Source organism: Dipodomys spectabilis, unplaced genomic scaffold, assembly GCF_019054845.1.
Source record: "Dipodomys spectabilis isolate Male_0828 unplaced genomic scaffold, ASM1905484v1 ptg000009l, whole genome shotgun sequence".
In the NCBI taxonomy this organism is placed as follows: Eukaryota; Metazoa; Chordata; class Mammalia; order Rodentia; family Heteromyidae; genus Dipodomys; species Dipodomys spectabilis.
The window spans coordinates 11174892-11202347 of NW_024870686.1; the positions used below are offsets into that span (position 1 = coordinate 11174892).

At 34.6% G+C, this 27456-nt stretch overlaps 1 protein-coding gene across 1 annotated transcript in view; it reads left to right on the plus strand.

Annotated features, from left to right (window-relative positions):
• Positions 1-27456, plus strand: part of Tusc3 (tumor suppressor candidate 3) — a 169668-nt gene that overhangs the window by 141097 nt on the left and 1115 nt on the right. The window contains exons 7-9 of the mRNA XM_042701903.1: positions 8226-8289; positions 20173-20247; positions 23479-23569. Coding sequence (XP_042557837.1) covers positions 8226-8289; positions 20173-20247; positions 23479-23569 — 230 coding nt within the window. The remainder of the gene's footprint in view (positions 1-8225; positions 8290-20172; positions 20248-23478; positions 23570-27456) is intronic.

The following is a 27456-nucleotide window of genomic DNA, read 5'->3' on the forward strand; positions in this document are numbered from 1 at the left end:
AACCTCCAGAGCTATTATTGCCATCATTTACAGTAAGAAAATGCAACAAAGAGCTTCTCAGAGCTTCTTCCCAGCTATGTACATTACAGTTCAGGTAGTACAAATTATGTAGTGATTATATTTAGTAAGTTATACCTGCTAGAAGTACTTGTCAAATACTTCAGAGTCAATAGCACTGAAATACTCATACTAATGAAGAGTTGTGAACTATCTAAAAATATCTAGTATTAATCCAAAACAGATTCTTCATACTGAATAATTTTCAGGATTATTTCTTAGTGTAATTAAATACATAATTTCTTATTTTCTACTTGCTAAATTGTGTTTCAGGTTGTCCAATGTAAGAATCAGTGAACTTAATTGAGAAAACGAATGTAAAAATGAAAGATGAATATTAACTAAGAGAATATCAGAAGTACATGTATATATACAAGTGTGTAAATGTAATATATATGCATATATGTATATGTACATATACATGTACACACATATACACATATATAGTGTATATATGTATATTATATCATGACTATATGTATACACATATAGTGTATATATATATGTATGTATATATACACTATATATGTGTGTTTGTGTGTGTGTGTGTGTGTATATATATATATATATATATAAAATTAGCCCCTGGTGTAGGAAAATGCTTTCTGATTACAAATGAAAAATATACATACTTCCATTGATCTAACACAATTAATGATTTTTATATATTTCAACTTGTTTTTCCAAATATTTCATTTAAAACCATACTTTCTCTTGTTTTTACAGGTAATTTGTATACAGAAAATAATGAAAAGATTTTGGTGTTTTTTCTCTGTCATTACTGAGACTTTTCTTACAATTAATAGATACTAATTATACAGATTAATGGAATGAGTACATGATTCATTGATCATCCCCATCCACCTTTCCCTACTCCCTAGCCCCATCTTTGTACCTTATCAATCTCTCATAATTAAATTTTTGCAGTACTTACATGTTCCAGTGTAAATACTGTGATTAACCCTTCCCTGATAACATGTATTTGTGATGAAAGGCAAATCTGAGGTATTTCATGTAAATAGGCCAGATTTCTTTTAAACTGCAATATAAGGAGAACCTTCTTAGTTATTAAATAAAACATATTTGCAGTGTTAAATATTCTTAATGTGAAAGTTCTGTTTTTATATTATTAGTATTAGTATTATTTTGCCGTTCCTGGGTTTTGAACTCAGGGCTTGGGCGCTGTCCTGAGCTTCTTTGTGATCAAAGCTAGCTGTTCTATCATTTTTGAGGCACAGTGTCACTGCCGGCTTTTTCTGAGTAGTTTATTGTAGGTAAGAGTCTCACAGATTTTTCTGCCCACATTGGCTTCAAACAGCAATCCTTAGATCTCAGCCCCCTGAGTAGCTAGGATTTACAGGCATGAGCCACTGGACCTGGCCTGGTTTTTATTTTTACAAATTAATATAAGACTCTTTTAAATCTATATGTAAAAAGATAATATCTTAATAAGTTGTAAAAGTGTTTCCTTATGCACTAAGACTTGAACATGCGTAAACTAATGATGGAATATGCTCTGTAAATCTCTGTGGAAATGCAGATGTCAATATTTTTACTAGGAATCTTGAGCAAAAATTGCTTACTAAAAAGAAAAACATTTAATGAGTTTAGAACAAATCTAAAGAAATGCTACTTTTATTCTAAAGAGTCTTTACTTTTTACTTTTATTCATCACTCTTTTGTTCTATGATTTATATTATTTCCTGGGTTTAGATTTTTCTTTTATATTGAAGAACTCAGTTAAGCTTTGAGAAATAAAATATAAATAGGAAATTATGAATAAGTACTCAGGAAGTAATCCCTAAAGTAAATATGGAGATCTTTATGAGAAATCTTTAGGAATTAAGGATACTTTTTGTTGAAATTATTTTGAAATACATAGAATCAAATACTTGTTGTCTGTTCTATTTAAACTAAGAAAAATTTTTGCTCCTATTCTTTATGTCTTACCCTTAAAAATTACAATTTGTGATGGCCAGTTCAAACGTAGTTATACAACTGCATATATAAATTTTTAATCTTAAATTTATGTATTCTCAATTAGATTTTGATGTCCTATATGAATAGGACTATGAATGATGCAGTATTTATTTACTATGAACTTAAACTTTCACTAAATTTTAACTATATATTCTATCAGTTATAGTCTTGTCTTCTTTTGCATCAAAGCACAGTGAAAAATAAATGCTTTTGTTCTTCCTTCAGAATATATCTAGGGTCAGATCAGTCCTTGCCATCTGCTATTACTGCAGTAATCTTTTCGCTGTCTCTTTGCTCCATTATAGTCCGCATTCAACATACACGCACTTACAGCTCCTCCTGTTGCTCAGAATAAAACCCTAAATCCTCATCAGAAAAAAGAAAAAGACAAAGAACCAACCATGGGCTTGGAAACATGGTGCTAATGAGCAGATAAGTCAAGTACTAAGTTAAAAACTCATTATTGTACCTTTAAAAAAAAGTCCTCAGCAACACATTAACTACTTATTGTTCCCTGAACACTTTTCTACCTTAGCAGTGTGCATTATTCCATCCTCCAAACCAGCATTCCTATCCTTTGTTGAGGTCCCTTGCTCTGATGCCAAATGCACTGTCTGTGGTGATTATGCTGATTTCCTCTCATTAACTTACTCCCCATTTTTAACATTTCATCCCCTCCCTTGCTCTACTTTTTCTTTTCACATAGGACTGTGCAAATACAGTAGGCAGTTCATTTTACCTTACACACACACACACATTTATATACTCATTTTTTTGCTTTGTTTTGGTTTTTATCTCTCCCTGCCCTGGCCCAACACATAAGTACATACATACTCACTAAATAAATCTATACCCATGAGGCTAGGAATATGTTGCTTTGTTCATTTGTAACCCTCAAATAGTACACTTAAAAAAAAAGAATAGCACACCAAAATTTTAATGTCTAATGGCAGATAAGCACTGTCACTAGCACCATTACTAGTTAAATTCAGCCTGAATGCCTGAGGCATGGTACTAATAGTTGAATCCTTATCCGTGCCATTTTCATTTGTTAGGCAGATTTCATTTATTATACTGCTCTATACTACATTTCACATCTCATGTCAAGATACTCTGATGGCAGAGATTTAGCAACAGTAGCTTCTCAATTTATTCATCAGGATACAGTGGTCTAGACTTCTAATGCAATTGACAGTAGGTGCACTTTTTTTTATTGTGAAAATACTGTACAAAGGGGTTACAATTACATGGGCAAGGTAATGAGTACATTTCTTATCAAGCATTGTTGCCTCCTCCTTTGTTTCCCCTTCCTATAATGTTCTCAGGTCTTGATAAGAGAATGAGTTTGAGAGCATGAGCTAATGATATCTGAAATACTGGGATTGATGGTGACTTGACAGATAGTTCCACATAATGTAATGGGACTCAGACTTGGCGGTACTTTGGTTGTATTGCAGTCATAAGGCAATAACCACAAATAAACACAAGTCCAAATGATGAGCAAAAATATCTGTCAGATACTGTAAAAGGTTTATTATTTGAGAATAACAATTGCCTTTTCACCCATGTGATTCATTTTCAACCTGAGTATGTACCTGGAGAGAAAATTGTCAAAATACTATCAAGTGAGTTTGAAAGTATATGGTGGACACTCATTCAGAGGTACTTAAAAGAGAGAAGGAAATGTTAGGAGGCACATTCTGCTTCAGAGAAGACAGTGATTCTTAGTGTAGAAATTTGATAATGACATTTTTTATTCTTTAGTTGTCCTATAAATAAACAAAAGTGTTCTATACTAGAAAAAATGAATTACAAAAATCTCAACTAGATTTCCTGGGGTAAACAGTGAATTTACTAGCAAATCTAGCTTGGGGCTCAGAGACTATGTTCTTATTGTATCCTTAGAGTAGTCACAAGTGCACAATACTTGGTCATGTGAATTGAGTTGTTTTAAATGTAATGCTATAAATTTTAAGCTGCATTCATTGGTTTTCCCTTTTTGGTATTGAGATTTGGACTTACATTTATAATAATGAAATGAGAATACTAATGCATTTGATAGTTACTTTCTGGCCTAGGGCCATAATTCCACAAAAGTCTTTAAATGTTCTAAAACCCTGATTAGGAACTACTAGCTCATTAGATTCATCCATTTCTAGTAGACTTAATTCATACCTCCTTTTGAGTTAATTACCTTGTCTCTTAGAGAATCTCTCGGGAAACTAGAAAATATGATTCAAATCTGAGTTTCTGTGTTTGCTGTGAGGTTATCTGTGTATAATCTACTTATTGAATGAGATATAGATCCTTCTGTTACTTGAGCTCAATTTGCACCCAACTACTACTGTAATAGTCAATGATCAAAAGCACATTAGACTTCTTTTTTTAAATAAGTTTTTTTTATTGTGAAAATACTGTACAGAGGGATTACAATTACATGAGCAAGGTAATGAGTACATTTCTTATCCAGCATTGTTGCCTCCTCCTTTGTTTTTCCCCTACCATCCCATCCGTCCCACTTCCTCAACTACCCCCCCCCACACACACCCTCCACCTAAATAATAAAGTTCTTTTTCCAGCTTTTCCTCAAGATTTCAGTTTAAAACTTTCCCATACAGCCTCCTGAAAAATGTAATTATGTATTTAAGGTTTGTAGTTCATCGGCAATACAAATTTCTCTTCCTACCATGGACTTATTAGGTTCTCCATAAATAAAACCTGAAAAGTTGTTTCTTAAACAAGTATCATACATACACATGCAATTTTGAGAATTCTTTTAAACCACTGTTAGGTTTATTGGTGAAAATATCTAACCCTCAAATAGGAGTATAGTTTGGGAGAATAGTTTGCCCAAGAGTTTACAGATCATGCAGTTAGTTTAGCTGGAACAAGATTTTTTAAATGTCTCTAAAATTTGAGGTAAGGAGAATGAGATCTTCCTGCTAACAATTGATAGAGACAAAATACTTGGATATCAGATGTGAGATTTGTTACTGTTCCCATAGACTGTTTTATTTCTTTCTTTTTTTTTTTTTTTTTAACCATTTCCAGTTTAAGCCAGTTGTTTGAAATGCTGAGAAATTTCAAGCATGATTGGTACAGCTTCTAAGGTAGTCAAACAGAGGGGAATTCTTTGTTAAGTGGATGTAGATAGTGTGTGTGTGTGTGTGTGTGTGTGTGTCTGTGTGTGTCTGTGTGTGTGTCTGTGTGTGTGTGTGTGTGTGTGTGTGTGTATCCCTCCTTTAAGCAAATCCTAAGAGACTTGACTTAGCTATTTTTTTTAATCTATCTCTCATCTTGATTTTGGTGTAGTGACTTAGTAAGAATTAATCCTGCCTCAAAGAAGATGATGTAGCTGGATGAATACAAAGAGACCCCAGGGGTGAGACTAGAAATATGGACATATAAGAGGAATCTTTCAACGAAGAATCTTTTAAAGTGAAAGAACTCTAGCCTATTTTGTACAGTGGCAGTGATGACTTGGGAGTGTTCTTTTTGCCATTAGCTCTCCAGAAGCCTATGTACTTGCTTTGCCTTCTTTCTTTCCTCTAAGTTCCCTCCCTCCCACCCTTTCCCTCCCTTCTCTTATATTTTCATCTCTTTACATATTTAAAGTTTTATTGCTAAGATGTATAGAGGGGTTACAGTTACATGAGCAAAGCAATGAGTACATTACTTGATCATTGTTACCCCTTCCCTTCCTTTTTTTTTTTTTTAAGTAAAGGCTCAACTAATTTGTTCTACCTTAGACAGGATAGTATAGTATGATATATAGTATGATATAGTGGAAGTTCTTAGGATACCTTTTTCAAAAATGTACTAATGGATACACTAAGGTATTTTAACCTATATGAATAGTTCAAAAGTATTATTTCCTGAATATTAGTATTCTAAGAAGGAAACTGAAAGAGAAATAACATTACTTCACTTTAGTATCCCTAGTTCCTTGATACAAAAAAAAAAAAAGAGAGACTAGAGTCTAGAGTGTTAGACCACATTTGTAATAGTTATTTGGAAGTCTTATACTTACCTGGAATGAGGTATGTAAGTATACTTTCCACAAAATTCATCCATTGAAGCTTCACCCCCCAATGACTGTATTTGGACATCAGTCCAACTCTAGGAAGTAGAGTTAAGTAATTTCATAAACGAACTATACAACTTGTGTGTAGGGAGGGGAAGAAAAACTGGGAAAAATGAGGAAAAGGATGACAGTGTTCAAAAAGAAACATACACTTTATGTAACTTGTGAAATTAACTCCTCTGTATATTACCTTTATAATCACAATAAAAATGAAAAAGGAAAAAAGAAAAATACTATGCCTAAACAAGTAGATAAAAAGTAGTAAACATTATCAAATGAATTCTAGTTTAATAAAACCTAAAGATTTTTGAACAGTAAAATGATGTTCTGAAGTGAATGTGTATCTAAATATCATCACTTAAAACCATCAGTTGAACATACTTAAAATTCACTTGTAAAAATCGAATTTTGGAATGGTATTTAACCATAGTTTAAAATGTTTAATAGGTACAATTTGTTTAAAAGGTAAATATTTGATTATTTGCTACAGAGCCATGTACTGTGCAACTAACCTAGTATAATATATCTCATTTGATTTTAGGACAGTATTTCCAGGAATACTTTTCCTAAAGATGGGATAATACGGTTAAGTAATGTGTTCAACGGATTAGTTGCAGAGTTCAGACCCCATGACCGGACCCAAAAAAAAAAAAAAAGAATCAAACTACAAATTACAGATCAGTTATCAAGAAATGATCAGTTAAGGTGAAATGGGAGAAATATGTCCATATCTTGGATATTGTGACTGGAAACAGGAAATGCATTCCATGATATGATAGTTCTCTTCCATGTTTGAGGAAGTATTGAGGGATTCTGAGCAAGGCAGTTATCGGATCTGATTAATTTTAAACAAACTGATGAGCTTTAGGGTCAAAGCAAATAAGAATGAAGGAGGATTTGCAACTATCTAGGCAAGAGATGATGAGTTCCTGGACCAGACCAATATCTGTCCTTATTCCTTAGGTCACTCACTTTGCCAGTTCTTCCTAGAGGTGATGACAGATGCTTTATTTGGAATGAATCTTGAAGGTAGAGCAAGCTGTTTTCTGAAATTGAATGGATGAGGAGAAAAGTAAGGGAAGAGAGGAGAAACAAGCCTGGTTATAAAGTTTTGGAATAAACAACTGGAATAATCACATTGCTGTTTTCCTGAATGAGCTGAGATAAGCACATTCTTGGATAAAAAGGAAGGTTTATCCCTCACAATTTGCATTTGGCCACTTTAGGTTTTAGACTGCCAAATGGAGTCTGCTAGTGAAGACAAAGTGACCTGTGGAAATGGATGTATCTCAGCCTTGTTGTAAATATGAAAATCCTCAATACAGACTTGATCATTAAAGCCATGTGATTAAGTAAATACCACCTGGGAAGGAAGGGTAAGGAAAGATGAAAGGCTTAAATCTACAGAACTCTAGATAGTGGGAGTAGAATTAGATACTAGAAGATTTGCAGAAGAGAAAGTGTTGATTTTATTTGCTTTAACTGCGATTTAATTGTGTGCCAAGTGCAACTTTTAAGGTTTTTTGTTTTTGTTTCTATTTTTTTTTACTTGATGTATTTTGAATATTTGGTAATTTTTTTAAATGGTTTAAAAAAAAAAAAAAGGAGTAGCCTACATGGACAGACCCAGTTTACAGTCCAGCTTTCACTAGTTAATAGTCTCCAGTCTTGAGTGGGGAATTAAATCTCTCCAAGTCTATTTTCATACAGAAGATGACAGGTAGTAAAAGAAGATGACAGGGTTGCTAAAAAGACACAATAAGAACACATATGAAACCTCTAAATCAAATCAAATTCTAATAGCCAGACTAGGTAAGATATTTTACAGTACTCATTTTATATGTTAGGTAACTTACGTGTGAGTTCAACAGAGGCTTAAGAAGGGTGAGGAAATTTGCCTATGACTACAAATTTAATATATGTAAGCTGTTGAATTTGCACTTAGGTCTCTGATTCAGAACCTGAGTACTTAGTCAACTACATTATTTGTTATTTGCTGAATGTTTTAGAGGTTGCATGTGTTTTAATTAAGTTTGTGAAAAACTATACATTATCTATATCTTTTGCTTGCTTATAAATTTTGTATTTCTGTCTTCTCTTGCAGAGCTATATTCATGGGAGCAGTCAGGCTCAGTTCGTGGCAGAATCACACATCATCCTGGTACTGAGTATCCTTTCAGATAGCTGAGAAATGGGAAGGGCAAAACAAAGATGCAGGCAAATAATTCCGTTTTTGTTCCTGTCAAGATTTCTTGAAGACATTAAGTTTTAAACTTTTACTATATAACTAATTTTCTAATTCTTAAGTTAATTGTTCCCAATTACAGTATAATTTTGTTATTCTAAATCATATATAAACTGTAATTTTCTCTTTGTTACTTACATTGAATTTCAAATATGAAAATTGACTTTTACTCTGCATTAATTGGCCTTGTTAGTTTTTTTGTGTAGTTTATACTTCCTTTCTCTTTAGCATCTTACTGGGGAGAAGAAAAGGGCTTATAATAACATAATGCATACAAAAGGAGTTATTTCCTATCTTTTATATGAAGTTAATGAAATGGGTAAAATATCAACCTCTCAGAATGTGGTAAGTATTCTTTTTTTTTTTTTTTTTTAAATTTTATTTTATTTTACTTGAGAACATACTGTACAGAGGGGTTACAATTACATGGCCAGGATAATGCATACATTTCTTACCAAGCATTGCAGCCTCCTCCTTTGTTTACCCTTCACCTCCCTTCCCAGCCTCCCCCCTCCCTCCCACCCAATCATACCCCCCCCCCCACCGACATTGTAAAGCTGGTTTTGACATGACATTTTGTACTTCTCATTGTTGCAACAGGTCCACCTGAATCCTTAAACGACTTGTTTGTCCCCATCTCCTCCACATGTTATACTGACATCAAATATAGTGAAAGCGGGGGTTACACTGTGGGGGAGGGACATACAAAGCAACAAAGAAATAATCTTATAAATGCGTTAGAAACACATGCATGAAAGAAACAAAAACATTAAAATACATATTTGAGGTTTCGTTTTCCTAACATCACATTATCTGACTTTTTCCGCTTGACTCATACCTATACTAGATATTGCAAATAAGGGAAACCATGGGACCTATGTTTCTTTGGGCCTGACTTACTTCACTTAATATAATTTTTTCCAAGCCTTTCCATTTCCTAACAAATGGGGAAATGTCATTCTTTCTGATGGAGGCATAGAATTCCATTGTGTATTTATACCACATCTTCTTGATCCATTCATCTACTGAGGGGCATCTGGGTTGGTTCCATGTCTTAGCTATGGTAAATAATGCTGCAATAAACATAGTTGTGCTGGTAGCTTTAGTGTGGCCTTGTTTGTGATCATTTGGGTAAATGCCCAAAAGTGGGATTGCTGGGTCATTGGGGAGCTCTATGTGGAGTCTTTTGAGGAACCTCCATACTGCTTTCCAAAGTGGTTGAACAAGTTTACATTCCCACCAACAATGAAGTAAGGTTCCTTTCTGTCCACATCCCCTCCAGCATCTGTTGTTGTTAGAGTTCTTGATTTTTGCTGTTCTAACTGGAGTGAGGTGATATCTCAATGTTGTTTTGATTTGCATTTCTGTTATGGCTAGGGATGTTGAACATTTCTTCATGTGTCTATTGGCCATCCTTCTTTCTTCTTCAGAGAAGCTTCTCTTTAAGTCTTTCGCCCACTTACTTATTGGGCAGTTGTTTCTTTGAGGATTTGTTGTTGGGTGGTTTAATTTTTTGAGTTCCAAGTATATTTTAGATATGAGACCCTTGTCCGTTGTATGGCTAGTAAAGATCTTCTCCCAGTCCGTGGGCTTTCTATTGATCTTGCTAGCTATGTCATTTGCCCTGCAGAAGCTCTGCAACCTTATACAATCCCATTTGTCCAGCCTTTCTTTGATTTGTTGTGTTTCCGGGTCTCTATTCAGAAAATTTCGGCCTGAGCCAAGGAGACCCAGGGTTTCTCCTATTCCATCCTGTAATGTTTTCAGAGTGTCTGCTTTGAGTTCAAGGTCTTTGATCCATTTGGAGTTGATTCTGGTGCAGGGTGATATATAAGGATCTAGATTTAGTTTTCTACATGTAGTTAACCAGTTTTGCCAGCACCATTTACTGAAGAGGCTGTCTGTCTTCCATTCTATTGTTTTAGCTCCCTTATCGAAGATTAGATGGCTATAGGTCTGTAGGTTCATTTCTGGGTTTTCAATTCTATTCCATTGGTCCTGAGGTCTGTTCTTATGCCAATACCAAGCTGTTTTGATTACTATGGCTTTATAGTAGAGTTTGAAATTTGGTATTGATATTCCTCCAGCCGTGTTCTTTCCGTTGAGGAGCGTTTTTGCTATTCGGGGTCTTTTATTGTTCCATATGAATTTTTGGATTGCCTCTTCTATTTTGTGGTAAGTATTCTAATATAGCCTTGATTTTCTCATCTTCCTAACTCAGAATTTCATGTAGCATGTACAATTGGTTAATTCTTCAATGTTTAACAAAAATATAGATAAACAGAAAAAGAACTATTTACATAGTAAAATGAATTTTTCCAAAATAAGAGTTGTTGAGTCCTTCCAATTGTATTTACAAAATAGTCAGATGATACTATTTAAAGTTTGACTTTGGAAGTGATGTTAAAAAGAGGGAAGTTCTGAGTATCCAGTGAATTCACATATCAACTGAACACTTATTATGGTATTTCTATGTGTAAACAGCAGTGATTATTTTCTTGCTCTGTATCGGTTTCCAACATGTTGCTTTCTTCCACTGTTGGCTACACATATTTGGATGTGTACATGAGCTATGGATGACTGCAGCTCACTCCTTGCTTACACTTACCTGTGTGTGTTATGGTTTCAAAAGTAAATACATACATATATATATATATATATATATATATATATATGTTAGTATTGTTGTTCTATTAGTCTGTAGAGACAAGGATCAGAAGTACCTATGTATGAATACATATTCTCAAATTTTGTGACCTACTTCAATAGTTACTAAGTTTCTATACTCCAACTTGAATATACTAAGCGGTTAATAGTTTTTGTACATCAGTGGGGCTTTAGGTGGCAAATCAGATCTTTGAGATGACATTAATAAGAAAATCTCAGTAAAAATATAAAGACAAACCCATATTTACTGTTAAATTTAAAATGTTTCTGGAGCAAAATTCATTTATAACAAAAAACATCAATTGTTTGCTACAGATAAGTTTAGCTCTATTTGTTTATATGTTATACTTTCCTCTTATTTTCTTTTGTTATTTTTTTCCAATCAATAGCATTTTTGCAGTATATTGTAGTCAAAATACAACCCAAGCTATCAGGGCCTGGTATCCATGGCTCACAACTGTAATCCTAGCTAATCAGCAGGCTGAGGTCTGGAGGATAATAGTTTGATGCTAGCTCAAGCAGAAAAGTTGCCTAGAATATATCTCAAAAAAAGGAGCAACAAAAATCAGGGCTAGATGCATGGCTGAATTGGTAGAGTGCCAGGTTGGCATGTGGAAGGCCCTGAGTTCAGATCTAGTATCACAAAAAACAAAATTAAAAAAAAAAAAACTCACAAGCCAGGCACCAGTGACTCACACATGTAATCACAACTTCTTAGGAGGCTGAGATCTGAGGATTGAAATTCAAAGCCAGCCCAGGCAGGAAAGCCTATGAGACTCTTATCTACAATAACTACTCAGAAAATGCTGGACGTGGTGCTGTGGTTCAAGTGGTAGAGTGCTAGCCTAGAACACAGAGAGGCTCAGGGACATTGCCCAGTACCAGGACTGTCAAAAATATATAACACTCACAAAACCAGATACACACGCACACACACACACACATACATACATAATACCTACCAGTGAAAAGCTGTGTTGCGGTCATAATTCCTTTGCATAGTTAGAATTTTGTTTTATATAGAAAGTTTCCAATATTTTATTTCATAGATCATTGACATCAATTTGAGATTTAGGAAGAAAAGATATTTCACAAGCAATATGAAGTCATCTGTAAAAATCCTAGCAGCAACATTTAATTGAGTTAAAGGTTTCGGTTGTCTTAAGGCTATCAGTAATTATTTGTTTCTTCACCAAGAGAGAAAAATTATATTTCATTTTTGGTGGTATTGATGTTTGAACTCAGAGACTTGCACTTACTAGGCAGGCACTTGTATTAAAACTATCCATCCCAGTCCTTTTTGCTTTAATTATTTTTGAGATTTGGTCTCACCGTTGTGCTTGACAGGTCTGGGCTACGAGTTTCCTATTTATGCTTCCTGTGTAACTGGGATGATGACATGAATCACCACACCCAGCTTTTTATTGATTGAGATGAAGTCACATGAACAGTATTTTGCCAGGTCTGCCCTGGATCCAGGCTCAATCTGCCTCCTATTCTAAGATTACAAGTCTGAGCCACTGTACTCAGTTGGGAAATTATTTCTAAAAATTTTAAATGCACATTATCAATAAAGTTTTAATATTTTATAATTTTTATTTTAAATTTACTTGACAGTCTGCTTACATTTTTGAATTTCTATATTTTTAAACTATTTTGTTTTCCCCAATGCAAAATACATAAATCCCAGATGCTTACCTTTTGTTTATCTGTAGAGAATGTCCCTTTGTTGGCTTTTTCTTAATTTAGGAAGTCAGCATCATTCAGTGCAGTTGCTCCATGCAACATTTTGTTGAGAAAAACCTGAGAGAAAGCAGGTGAAATTCTTTGGTGTCATAGGTTATAGATTCATATTTTCTACAAGTAAGATTTTTTTCTCCACATGCTATTTTTCCACAGTTTATTTATTGCCCTAACGATCCTGCTATTACCCTTATATTTCTTTTCCTGCAGTCATTTCTCTACATTTATTTTTAAGAGAGAACTCTGGGCTGTGTTCCAGTGGCTCACACTAATTCTAGCTACTCTGGAGGTTAGATCTGAGGATTGAGGTTCAAAGCTAACCTGGTCAGAAAAGTCTGAGGAACTCTTTAATTCCAATTAACCAGCAAAAACTCTGTAAGCATTGTGTGGCTTAAATGTTAGAGTGCCGGCCTTAGTAAGAAAGCCAAAAAAGTGAACTCCCAGTACCTGCAAAAAAGAGAGACATGATGTTGTACTCTTAGCTTTATTTTATTTTCATTTGGTATAATGACAAAACTAACTTGCTTGTGAGTAATAACTTTCTAACTCAGAATTGTATAACTAATTTATCACATGTAGTACCACACATTATAGTAAACCTTTATGTTTTTAATATTTCTATGTTGCAAATTATCTTTATGTGTTTTTGTTTGTTTATCCAAAGGTAATTTGAGGCCCTTCAAATGAAAGGACAAAGTATTGGACCAATGTAAGGGTGCTCACCTATGAGACAGATTTTCTAATTCCTTACATAAATGCTTAAGAATGGATGATAGTTATAGTGGGGAAAATATTGCAGATTGTTGGTGGTCCCGAGACAGAATTTTATAATTGGTTGAAGAAGCTTTTACTGGAGTTAGTTTTATAGCATCAGGGAATTGCAGAAACCTGGCCTGCTGGTAGGACAGGTTTTCCCTCTCATGAGGGGGTAACTTTTGGTAACTTCACTCATGTGATATTTTAAATCTTTTTTCAATTTTAATAGGAAATACTTTGTGTATTTTATATTTTGCCATACTTAGGATTAGCTTTATGGATATGGTATTACTGAGTATGTTCTTGAAATATGCATCTATTCCAGTGATCATTGACTTCTGTGGAGATTTTTGACATGTTAAAACTTCAAATTTTTTGTTAGTTTTGCAGCTTCTATTCCTTTCTGCCTCATTAATAGTGATTCTGCATATTGTGAACTCAGTCTAATTTGGTAGGTGCTACATTGTTCCTCATCTGCTCCCAATAATAGTAGTACATTAGGCACGTTTGATTTAAAATCAATATAAAATAGAAATTATATGAAGGTAGAAATAATCTAGATACATTTCAGATAGCAGTTTATGAATAATTTGCACATTTATTTGTAAAAGTTGAAATAAAAATATAGAGTGTTTGCCTAGCATGTATGAAGCCTGGGTTCACTTCAGGAAAAGCCAAGTGGTAGAGTGGTAGCCTTGAGCAAAAGGAGCTCAGAGACAGTGCCCACGCCCTGAGTTCAAGCCCCAGGACTGACAAAACAAAAACAAAACATTAGATCTTACAAAAATTCGTGACTTATAAAGAGCTAAAGAAATGATATAAAAATAAATAAAATGAAATAAAAATATATTTTGAGGTTAGAATATTTTTAATATCTTACAATGTATGATTTTTATGGTGAAATTGAGCTGGCAGTTTTCTTCCTTTACTCACCCTCATTTGATTTTCATTAACCCTAATACTATTGTGGGGCATTTATTTTATACTCTTGGTTTCCACCCTGTATTCAGTATCTTTGTAGTGTGGAACAAGTTAATCAGACTAGACCTCTCTGGGCTTCAATTTCTTTCTTTATAAACTGATAATATCTATATCAAATAGTTGTCGCTACTAGGTAAGATAGTAAAGAAATCTGTCCTTTATAGTGGTAAGACAAAGAAAAAAGCCTGAAAGTTTCTTTTACAATAATGTGATGTATAAAAGCAAAATAAGGAAATAGGAAAGTCAAAGGTGGTTTCTCTGATATGTGAGGCAAGGAGAGACCTGATGAATGGAAGAATGGGACTGATTCATGCAATATTTAGAGGAAAAGCATTCCAGGCAGTTTAGAATAGCAAGTTTAGAAATACTGTCCACAGGCGTGTATGGCTTGTTGGAAGAATACTGAGGATTGGACTAAGCGCAAACAAGGACAAGGGAGTGTATGGTGTCATTGGGTGAAGAACAAGTCATCCAGCATTAAGGTCTTTAGGTTTTATTTGGAGAAAGAAAACTATTAAAATGTGAATGTGTTACCTAACTTCCTTCAATGTTAGTAGAAGAAAGGGCCAGCAAAAAGAAATGCTTGAAAGATCTAGGGATAGGAATTAGTTTCATAAGCCAGAAACAACAAGCAGAATTTATCAAGAAAAAGATTAATGAATTTGAACACATTAAGTAAAAGCCTTCTTCATAATATAATGATTTGAGAGAAATAAAGTACAAAGTTCAGTCAATTTCTATTGAAGAAAAAAACTGAGCACACTTTACCATTAAGGAAAAGAAAGTATGTTTCAATGGAAAAAAGAAAATATGTTAGTAGTACACAGAAGATTAAACAAAGAGAAAATCTTCACAAATTTCTTACACTCAGTTGGAACATTGCTCCACATTTAACAATTAATAAAACTCTACAGTCTATCAATATTGTGTTCAATTGAATGTTCATGCATACAATCCTAGATACTCTGGAGGGAGAGAGCTAAGTATCGCAGTTTGTAGCTAGCTCAAGCAGGAAAATTTTTGAGATTCTTCTCCAGTTAACCACCAAAAAGCCAGAAATAGAACAATGGCTCAACTAATAGAGGACTAGCCTTGAGTAAAAAAATCTAAGGGACAGTACTTAGACCCTGAGTTCAAGTCCCAGTATTGTTTCACTCAGTACACATACACAATAAATATACACACACATATACTATACACACATATACATATATACACATATCTATAGAAAAATGTAAACCCATACATTGTTCATTTTAGAGAATATGATTATACTGAACAACTTTTGTGCATAAGTGTAGAACTTTGAGAAGGAATACACGTACATAAGATATTCTTTACAGTCTTATTTGTAATGTGAATATTAGGGATATCTTTAAATGTCAGTAAGATAAAGCAAAGTCTAATCTTATAAAAATGTTGTAATTTTCAGCTATGATGCTGTTGAAATTTATGACATTAAAAAAACTCAGGTTAGAAGCACATTTCCCACATAGTGTGCAACATAGAAACAGACAGTAAAATATTCAGTGAAGACATATCCAATTAATTACCAATAAAAAACAAAAACATCTTGCAGTACTAGGAGTTAAATTCAGGGCATATACAAAGTACAAACTCTACTACTGAGTTTCATGCTCATCCTTCTCCCCGCTTTTCTTTCTTTTTTATATTTTTGAGACAGAGCCTTGTTAAGTTTTCCAGGCTCATTGGGAATTTGGGATCCTCCTGCCTCAGCTTCCCAAGCTAAGATGACAGAACTAAGCTACAGAGCTAAGATGACAGAACCAAGGTACAGAGCTAAGATGACAGAACCAAGGTACAGAGCTAAGATGACAGAGCCAAGGTACAGAGCTAAGATGACAGAACCAAGATAGAGCTACGATGACAGAACCAAGGTACAGAGCTAAGATGATAGAATCAACATAGAGCTAAGATGACAGAACCAAAATACAGAGCTAAGATGATAGAACCAAGATACAGAGCTGAGATGACAGAACCAAGGAACAGAGCTGAGATGACAGAGCCAAGGTACAGAGCTAAGATGACAGAACCAAGGTACAGAGCTAAGATGACAGAGCCAAGGTACAGAGCTAAGATGACAGAACCAAGATAGAGCTAAGATGATAGAACCAAGATACAGAGCTGAGATGACAGAACCAGGATAATCTCTTCACTGAGATCACATCTATTTATTATGAACATATATATTTTAATTATGTGCATAAGATGTGACCTACATATTTACATGCCTTTATGCTTATTAAAATTGGGAAACACTTGTCATTTCCCCCTTTTTTATGGAAGAGAGAGATTTAGCAGATGAATCCATAAATGGAATAAAAAAATCCATAAATGGGTTGTGTTCAGTACTTATATGAGCACATTTAAAATTCCATTTGTATTTTGAATATACACAGATTATTTTGTCAGAATCAAAATACTACAGAATGCTGTATGAATTATCAGTGAATGGCTTTTTTAATATACATTTTTTATTGAGACGATACTGTACAGAGGGGTTGCAGTTACATGAGCAAGGTAATGAGTCCATTTCCTATGAAGCATTGTTACATCCTCCTTTATTTATCCCCTACCATCCCTTTCCTCCCACCTCCCCAATGTCTCCCTCACCTCTGCCCCAAAGTTGTAAAGTTCATTTTCAACATACTGTCTTGTACATCTCATTGTTACAATGGGTCAACCTGTATCCTTCTTTCAGCATTTTGTTATTTCCCTTTCCCTCTCCAAATTAGAAAAATGTATATACAAGATGCAGGACACTGGAACCAAATACAGTGACAACAGGGGTTGTACCATGGGGGGAAGAACATACAAAGAAACCAAAAAAAAAAAAAATCACATAGTACATTATAAGTACATTAAAAAGAACTACAACAGAGATAAAACCTGTGTCCCTATCTTGGGCTTCATATCCCTTAGCATCAAGTTATATGGTCATATGTACATCGTTTTTGACCTCTTCTGCTTGTCCTAGACATATACTAGTTATTGCAAATAAGGGAAACCATGGAACCTATGTTTCTTTGAGTCTGGCTTACTTCATGTAATATTATTTTTTCCAAGTCTTTCCATTTCCTAACAAATGGGGCAATGTCATTCTTTCTGATGGAGATATAGAATTCCATTGTGTGTGTGTGTGTGTGTGTGTGTGTGTGTGTGTGTGTGTGTATGTGTGTATACACAATGGCGATATACATATATATATAGATATATATCTATATATATCTATATATAGATATATATCACATTTTCTTGATCCATTCATCTACTGAGGGACCTCTGGGTTGTTTCCATTTCTTAGCTGTGGTGAATAATGCTGCATTAAACATAGTTGTGTGCTGTATGGCCTTGTTTGTGATCATCTGGGTAAATGCCTAGAAGTGGGATTGCTGGGTCACAGGGGAGCTCTAAGTCAAAAGACTTTTTGAGTAACCTCCATACTGCTTTCCAAAGTGGTTGAACAAGTTTACATTCCCACCAACAATGCAGGGAGCCACATCCCCTCCAGCATCTGTTGTTATTAGAGTTCTTGATTATAGCCATTCTAACTGGGGTGAAGTGGAATCTCAATGTTGTTTTGATTTGCATTTCTTTTAAGGCTAAAGAAATTGAGCATTTCTTTATGTGTCTATACCATTCTTATTTCCTTTTCAGAGAAGTCTTGCTTTAAGTCTTTAGCCCACTTATTAATCAGATGGTTGTTTCTTTGAGGATTTGTTGTTGCGAGGGTTAATTTTTTGAGTTCTATTTTAGAAAAAGACCTCTCCTCCGCCATCTTCTTCCCTTCTCCTCAGTGAATGTTATGTGCATCTTTTGTTTGTGGGGCCTGAGTCCTGTCCCTTCATTTCTTTCGTGCAAGGCTAGCATTCTATTACTGAGCAACAGCGCTACTTATGGCTGTTTCTATGTTTCAGTTGGAGATAAGAGACTCACAGACTTTCCTGCCTGGGCTGGGTTCAAAATGTGATCCTCAAATCCTAGCCTCCTGAGTAGTTAGGATTTCAGCTGTGAACCACTGGCACCTGGCTATGTGTATCTTAATATGTCAGATTAAAATTTAAAAGATTAAAAAGGAAATTCTTCAGTAAGGTCACATCTAGCTTTCTCCAAAACACCTACATTAAGCAACAGAAACTCCTGCCTGAACCATTTTAGTGAGTTTTTAATTCATGTGCTCTGTTTATATATGCAGGTAGAAAGTCTAAAATACTTTTTAAATTAATTAATCCTTGAAGTCTAGAAATCATTCTTATCCATTATTACCTATCTTAAACTGAGAAGTTCAGTAATATCTAAATTTCAGTGTTTTTAAAACTATCCGGGATCCTCAAAAGTTTAATTGTATGTAGCACTTGGCATATGTGTGTTTGGTGAGGACTGGTATACATTAGCTTGCAACTCAAGGTTTTTATTTATTTGCTATTTTTCCTAAAATGGGTTCCAATGCTCTACCTAATAGAAGAGTTTGAAAATTGTTTTAAAGATAGTATAATAATGCATAATGAGAGGAGTCAGATATTCAGAAGTTGAATAAGTTCATGGGAGCAGAACCAAAATTAGTGACTATTAATAATCACACATTCAGTAATGGTAATGAAAGGTGACTCAGTGTGGAGATACTTACTCTGAATAACTTGCTGTGACATCCATTTAATTATATAGCTCTTGCTTCAGGATGTGCTTTGTGCTTCTATTGGGGTGGAAGACATCTCCCACCAGAGACTGGTTGGTGGTGTATATACACAGATAGCAGTAGAAATGACAGTGCAATGAAGGAAACGGATGAATTTGTGGGCTGGAACTGTAATTTTTTAATCTATTAGTCATTTGAGCATATACATATTTCCAGAATTGGTGGTTTCTAAAACCTGGATAATAGTGTTAAAGATGTTTTAATAATCCGCAAAAAGTGTTCTTATGAAGTTGGAGCACATCCATCATTTTATGAAGTTGGAGCACATCCATCATTTCTTCAATCCCTAGCATCGTTCAGCAGGGAGGAGTAAGTCTATCCTGTTGTAAGCCACATTAAGTACAGAAGGAATTGTGTTTTCATTCTTAAAATGTCAATGAACTGGCTAGTTTGAGATCCTGCTAAATTTGTCAGAATTGTTTTAGTATTATGTGCCTATTTGATTTGATAAAGCTTATAGTTGAATACCATATTTTCTGTGTAACATGGAACTGGAGCTTAAGTATTTCTTTAAACAATATATGAAATAATTTTTAAATAATTGCACAAAGGTGCTATGAAAATAAAATAAGAAATCATGAATATATTTTAATTTTCCAGGATTTCCAGTGAAATTTACTGTGACTGTAACATTTTTATGTAATATGTGAAATGTTAGAACTGCTTTTGAAATTTTATGTGATCTTTATGTGCTTTGAAAGTCTTACAATTTAAGAGCATTTAGAACTGGTTTCCCCAAATCTGGCAAATTAAAGTTTCAGGATATAAGAGTTAAAAATGAAGACATACACAAAGAATGGTGATTTTTATGTTACATAATGAGCACCAATTTTATTTATCTCTGTGTGTAATTTAGCCATTCTGAAATACTGTTTTCAGACCATAAAAATCAATAGGTTTTGTTTGCTTCTATTTCTAATGCTTCCTTGACAACTGCTGCAGATGCCGCCATCACCATGGGGATGGTTCTTCTGAATGAAGCAGCAACTTCCAAAGGAGATGTTGGAAAAAGACGGAGTAAGTGTCTGCAATGCAGTTTCATTATTTTGACATTGATTTCAATCAAAAGTATAGACAGACTCTTTGTTAACATAAGATTCTGAGAATGTGGTCTGCTTCCAAGAAAGTTCAGGTTTTGGGGGTTTTTTTCCATTTTTTTCTCTCTCTAATATATGTGAATGTCCTAGAAAAATATATTTTTTTCCAAAACACGATTCAGGTGATTTCCTGTGGAATGCTGTATAATACCTGATTGAGATGACATCGTTCTTCTCAGAGTCCTTCCTTATTACAGAGAGAGGTGGTGTTCTGCGAGCAGAATCTTGAAAAAATCAAATATGCGCGACTAGGATCGGAAAAGAGTTGCTGTATAGTTTTTCTCTGCAAATACTTTTATTACCTTCCAAACCTTATATCGACATTTTTCAAGGAAGAGGACATCTCTTCATACTATCATTAACAAAGGTTTTGTCCATTCTCCTGTTATACAAGATTTATAACTCCAGTTTCAGCATTATTTTTAAGCAAGTTAACTATGTTTGAGATTTTAGGGTTGTTTTTTTTTTTTTTCACCCATCATGACTTCCCAGTTGTTAGGCAGATGTGTCATTCACTATTTGAGCCATATCTCTAGCTCACTTTTGCTTTTAGCTCTTTTTCAGGTAGCTTACTTTTAGCTATTGTTCAGGTTGGGTCTTGTGTTTTTGCCTGTAACCAACTGAGACCACAACCTTCCTATATAATTTCCCATGTGTTTGAGATTTCAGGTGTATATACTACTATTCCTACCTTGTTTACTGAGATGGAATCTCACTTCTAGCTTGGCCTAGCCTTTAGATTTTGTTCCTCCTGGTCTCTACCTCCCAAATAACTAGGATTACCCATGTGAGCCACTGCACCTGGCCCAAATTGTTTTATCCTTTGATGGAAATATCCCTCTTAGGAGGTTGTACTTCTACGTATATTTTTATACTTGGGGCAGGTGCGGGGGTAAGGGCAAGTACCATTAGAACCTCAAATTTGCTTTGCTGGTTGAGCCATACCCCCTCCATCCTCTCTTTTTTTGTATTTTTAAATAAAAAATTTGTGTTTATATGTAGTTCCTTCTATATTCTTTAGTGTACAAAACTTGCCTCTTAACTGTTCCGTTTATGAACTCAGTGTTACCTTCCTCAATATTACTCCTTTCAGCATTCTCACGCATCATTCCCCTACCCATCCCTTCTTCTTAAATTCTGTAGGATATACATTGGATTTTTGACTTCATTCTTGGGAAGGGATCCTAGAGTCCTTTCTGTCATCCTTTTTATCATTGATATCAAGTCTGTATGATTTTGTGCCATCACAAATTTAAACCTAAAACTTTTCTCAATACATTTAATTCTCACCTCTTTTCCAAGCCTAAAAATGGTATATGAGAAAATTTATCAGAATATTTTGAAATTAAAATCTAAATATGTTCTTGGAATTTTTGTGATGAACATGTAAATGATTCATAGTGATTTCTTTTTTATTAATAAGTTTTTTATTGTGAAAATACAGAGGGGTTACAATTACATGAGCAAGGTAATGAGTACATTTCTTATCAAGCATTATTGCCTCCTCCTTTGTTTCTGAACACTCAAAATTGCTTGGAAGTAAGGTACAATCAAGACCATCTTCCGTGTTTTCCCATGATGCTTATCTATATAGTGTTGTAATGAAACCACAGATGAAATTAATATATTACCTTGCTTTAAGTAATTCTGGATATCATTTTATGATGTATCTTTTGAATAATTAGTGTCATTCTGATAATAGTAATACTTAGTAAATGTTTTCATCTGACATCTATATAGTTTGTAAAAAACAAATCCTTTGAATTTCCCTCTTAGATGTTTCCCTCATTTACCTCATTTATTCTTGTGATTGTGTGTGCAACAGAGACACAAATGCATACGAGGAATTATTTTAGGGTCTATCATGGTGATACTGTATAACCGTTTTGTGATTACTACCACTTCCAGGGGTCTTTATGCTCCTGGTGTGATGTCTCACTTACTATTACTAATCCTTTGCTTTGTTCAGCCCCTTTCCCTCATCTACAAATAATCTAGTATTTTGTTCAATTGTGTAGAATCAAGTAAACAAATGGTTTTCCTGATGAAATACCTTGAATCTTTGCCACTAAGCATAATGTAGCAAGGTAACAAATAAAAGGGAATAAGCTGGGGGCCGGTGGCTCACGCCTGTAATCCTAGCTATTCAGGAGGCAGAGATCTGAGGATCGTGGTTCAAAGCCAGCTTGAGCAGGAATGTCCGTAAGACTCGTATCTCCAGTAAACCACCAAAAAACCTGAAGTGCCGCTGTGGCTCAAGTGGTAGAGCGCTAGCCTTGAGCTGAACAGTGCAGGGACAGCACCCAGGCCCAGAGTTCAAACCCCACGACTGACCAAAAAAAAAAAAAAAGTATTTTCCTTATTTCTTACCATCCAGGAAAAATGAAATATTTCATAAATACATTTTAGAAGGCATAAAGTACTATGTAATTGATTCTAGACCTATTAAGATTTTGATGCAGTTAATATTTCTTGGGTCTAATAATCCATTCTAATCTGTGATACATATTTTTGCAGTGCAAATAAGTGTATTTAGTTGGCTCAGATCTTTAAATTATTGAACATGTTTGGATTAATAACAAATTTACTATCGTAAAAAATCTATACAACCATACTATAAAGAACAGAAAATAAGTAATTTTCCTATTGCTAATCTTCCTGAGATAGTCATTGAAATCTGTACTGTGCCATAGAGCTCTGACCTGTTCTTGAGTGTTCCTGGCTCTTACTGGGACCTTATTTCCTATTCCTCAAGCTTCTATACTCTAGAATGAACTATTTTAAGTAGCAGTAATCTAAATAAATGTAATTTTAATTCTTGTAACACAAATATTCCTCCTATAGCCAGTGTTTTATGGGGTTGATAGTCTTTTTATTACATAATTTGATCCCTTTTAGTTCTTGCAGAAACTTTGTAAGAGAATAAATCTACCAGCTAGAATAAATCTATCAGTTTCCCATAACCAGAATAGTACATTCTTATTGAGAAGAAGGTGGAAAATAATGAATATGTTTTGTTGTGGATTATCTGGTGGTTTATGTCATGAACTATTAAGTGTAAGAATTCTGTAACTGAATGTATTCTAAGAGTATATACACTGGAGTTGTCAATTGCATGTCTCTAGACACTAATGATATTATCTTTCTCTAGTAATTTGCCTCGTGGGATTAGGCCTGGTGGTCTTCTTCTTCAGTTTTCTGCTTTCAATATTTCGTTCCAAGTACCATGGCTATCCATATAGGTAATATATAATAATCTCCAATTAACCACTCAACAACAGGAAGTGGCACTGTGGCTCAAGTGGTAGAGCACTAGCCTTGAACACAGAGAGGCTCAGGGACAGCGCCCAATCCCTGAGTTCAAGCCCCAGGAAAAGCAGAAATAAAAATAAAGTGAGCACCAAGTATGTATATAAGATTTGCTGGGCAAACATCCTACCTGTACCTAGTTCAGATAATCGTGTTGTAATTGGGACAACTCTTGGTCTTTCATTGAAAATGCTCACTTGAACAGTATATATACTACATGCACCTCTAGCCAGGGGCTTTGAGCTTCACTGAAATTTCATCCTTGGCTGTTATTTCACTGTAGCTTCCAATATCTTCCTTTTCAATATCAATTATTGTTTTCATACCAGTCTTAAATCAAAAACTTTTAAAGATGATTAAGGCACGGTGCTATAAAAAACTTTTTTCCATTCTTTCTTCACCATTGTGACTTCTGTAGCTCTTATTTTTTATACGGAGTAATTCTCATTTTTAATTTTAATCTATACTTAGAAGCCTCAGAGAACTATAAACATTTATTGTGCCCGTATGATATTTTCTCAGTGTATCTCACAACCTCAAAAATGAACCTGCTAAAATTACAAAAATCTATTTAAAATAGTTTTTCCTTGAGAGTGCTTAGAGTTTCAGCATTTATGTTCTATTTATTCTACAGTATCAAGCTGTTTCATGCCATTAAATTGTCCCAGAAAGTTAAATTTCAGTGTTTTCCTTGAACCCTCAGTCTGCTTCTATCTGGGACTTTGAGCAAATGATCATAGTATTACTCAAATATTTGATGCTAATACCATTAATTCTGATGTATTTAAATTCATATACTTTGCTTAAAATGATTTATTTATGGTGAACATTCAGAAGCTTTTAGACTTAACATAGCTGGTTGAGTGAATAACAGATACTTTCTGAACCCTTTCACGAACTTCATTAGGCTCCAAAAACACCTGAAAACTAAGTCAAATGTCAGCTTTCCTATGAATTGTGTATCATTGGCATCTGAGAGATACTGCATAAGAAATTAACTTTAGTTCTTGGCTCATTTTCTAAAATGAGCAAAGTGTTCATAAGGACACATCATAGTCTTCCATGCGGGTGAAAACACTGAGTATGTAATTCTATGTATCTTGAGGAAGACATCTATATGTCTCAGCTTTAGCAGCATGTGAAACATTAGATCTATTACCATGATTACTGTTCATAAAATCTTGTCTTAGAGAGATGATATAATGGGATTTTTTCATATTACATAGATAACAGCTTACCCTTTTGTAGTTCAATCCTCTCCTTAACTTTGAAACTTGGAGTTAGAGTTGTCTTAATTTTAATATACCTTTGCCTTGCTATCAAATCTCTGCCTGTACAACTCTCTACCCTTGCAGATTAGCTTCTGTCTCATATTAGTGAGTTAATTTGAAAGTACATGCATTCACTCTGGTATAAACCAGACATATTATTCACTGCTGAGTATTTGCTGACTGTTTACTACAGTGACTATGACATTGATTCCTGACCTGGAAGACTGGAGTTCACCAGCTTCTTATGCCATCAGGAAACAGACTGCAACACTGAAAAAGCACAGATATAGGAGGAAAAGAGGAATGTATCTAGTTGTTTTTATAATTTAGTCAATTTAAGTACAATATAAAAGGATGTATGTATAAAAGGATTTATGTATGTATGTATGTATGTATTTGAACATCAATAGGAAAATTTACAAGCATTATTGAAAGTATAAATCTATAAAAATGGCAATGCCATTAGAAATATTAGATTCATCAATGTGAAGAGAATACAACAGGCCAAGCTTAATGACACTAAATCCATGAGTGATAGTGATATAAAAAATCACATGAGCCGGGCACCCGTGGCTCACGCCTGTCCTCCTAGCTACTCAGGAGGCTAAGATCTGAGGATTGTGGTTCAAAGCCAGCCCGGCAGGGATGTCCGTGAGACTCCTATCTCCAATAAACCACCAGAAAACCAGAAGTGGCATCGTAGCCGTTGTAGCTATTGTAGTTCAAGTGGTAGAGCACTAGCCTTGAGCTGAAGAGCTGAGGGACAGCGCCCAGGCCCAGAGTTCAAGCCCCAAGACCGACAAAAAAAAAAAATTCACATGAACATACACTATACACTTAAAAACTGAAATCCTAGTTATACTTATAGCAACTCATGCTTTGCTTTTCTAAAAAAATTAAAAACACCACTTTCTTCTGTTCAGTCATGAAGATATACAAAATTTTACAAATATCCCATTTTCATGAAAAGTCTTGTAATTATAAATATAGTAGATGGTCTGCTTATCACACTTATTACTGGGCATTTACTAGATCAGCAGATTGTTACTTCATAATCAGGTATAAACAAGGGATAGTTACTAAGTATTGAGTTTGGAAATCCCTGTGAACAGATATAATAGTGAGGGTTCTTAACCTTTAGTAACAATATAGTAGCCAAGATACTTTTAAAATACAGCAGCAGTTAAATATCATAGAACATTTTAATCTTGCTAGTTAGAAAAACCACTGAGCACATTGGTGGAGATGGGATAACCATCTCAAAGTACTCTGTATTTTATACCTTTCTCTAACCAGTATATTTCAGGACAGTGTTTTTGTTAAATTTTCAAGTTAGCTTATACTTGAAAAAAAAAATCCCAGGGGCTGAGAAGATGGCTCAGTGGTAGAGCGCTTGCCTTGCATGCCTGAGGCTCTGGGTTCGATTCCTCAGCACCACATAAAGCAAAATGAAAAAAGCCGGAAGTGGCACTGTGGCTCAAGTGGTAGAGCGCTAGCCTTGAGCTGAAGAGCTGAGGGACAGCGCCCAGGGCCAGAGTTCAGGCCCCCGACTGGACTCCCCCCAAATAAAAATCCCAGAAATTCATCTGCCAGAGATAAATGTATCTGCTTTCCCTCCCTGCTGTAAGGGCTGGACTAAGCAGGAATTCCAGCCTTCATGCTATAAGGCTTCTAATGAAAATCGTATTTGTGGAGACGGCTACCCTTGCAATATAATCAATCTCTGATTAAGTCTATCTTCTAATTTAATAATTCCTTAAAATAGATTTAGAATAACTATTCTGCATGTGTTGCATGCGGTTTACACTGTAGTTATGTTATGAATAAGAATACATTAGCAATGCAATATACAGTCATAGAATTGTTTTACATCTTATGTCAAAATACAGACTTTTAGCAGCCTGTATTGTCAGAATCATAAAGCATTAGTGCTGGGAAGAACCTGGGCAATCATATGCAGCAGTGTTTTTTATATTAGTGAGAATCCCAGCACTCAGTGAGACAAACCCTTCATGCCTAGGACAGCCAGCTGTTAAAGTAACCAGTTTAAATTTTCCAATAATAGGGTTTTTCAGCTGCAGTAACACTCAATTTCAGTTTTGCTTTAGTATTTGTGTCTTGTAGTCTTGTAGAGTTGCCATGAAAAATGTGCTATAGGAAGGCACAAAAATCAAGCAGATGTATAGTAAATAGAAATATTATTTAAATTGACCATTTCACCAAGCTAAATTCCCATTCTGATCATAAAGCTTAGCTTAAGGCACTTCAAAATGCAATAGTTACCTTTCCTTTCATATGTTTGTGCTGATGCATTCTTTTGGCTATTTAATATATTGCAATCATAGACTACCATTAACGAAAGACCAAATATTAATTATTGTTCTAAATAAATGCATTATAAATTCAATGAGAGAACTGTTTTTAGGCATTCAAATATTCAGTCTATTCCCTTTATTTTGCCTGTATTACCATTTTAAATGATAGTAATGACAGGGACATTTATATAAATTAACTCAATTTGCTTTAGCTCACCTCAAATATGACCTCAT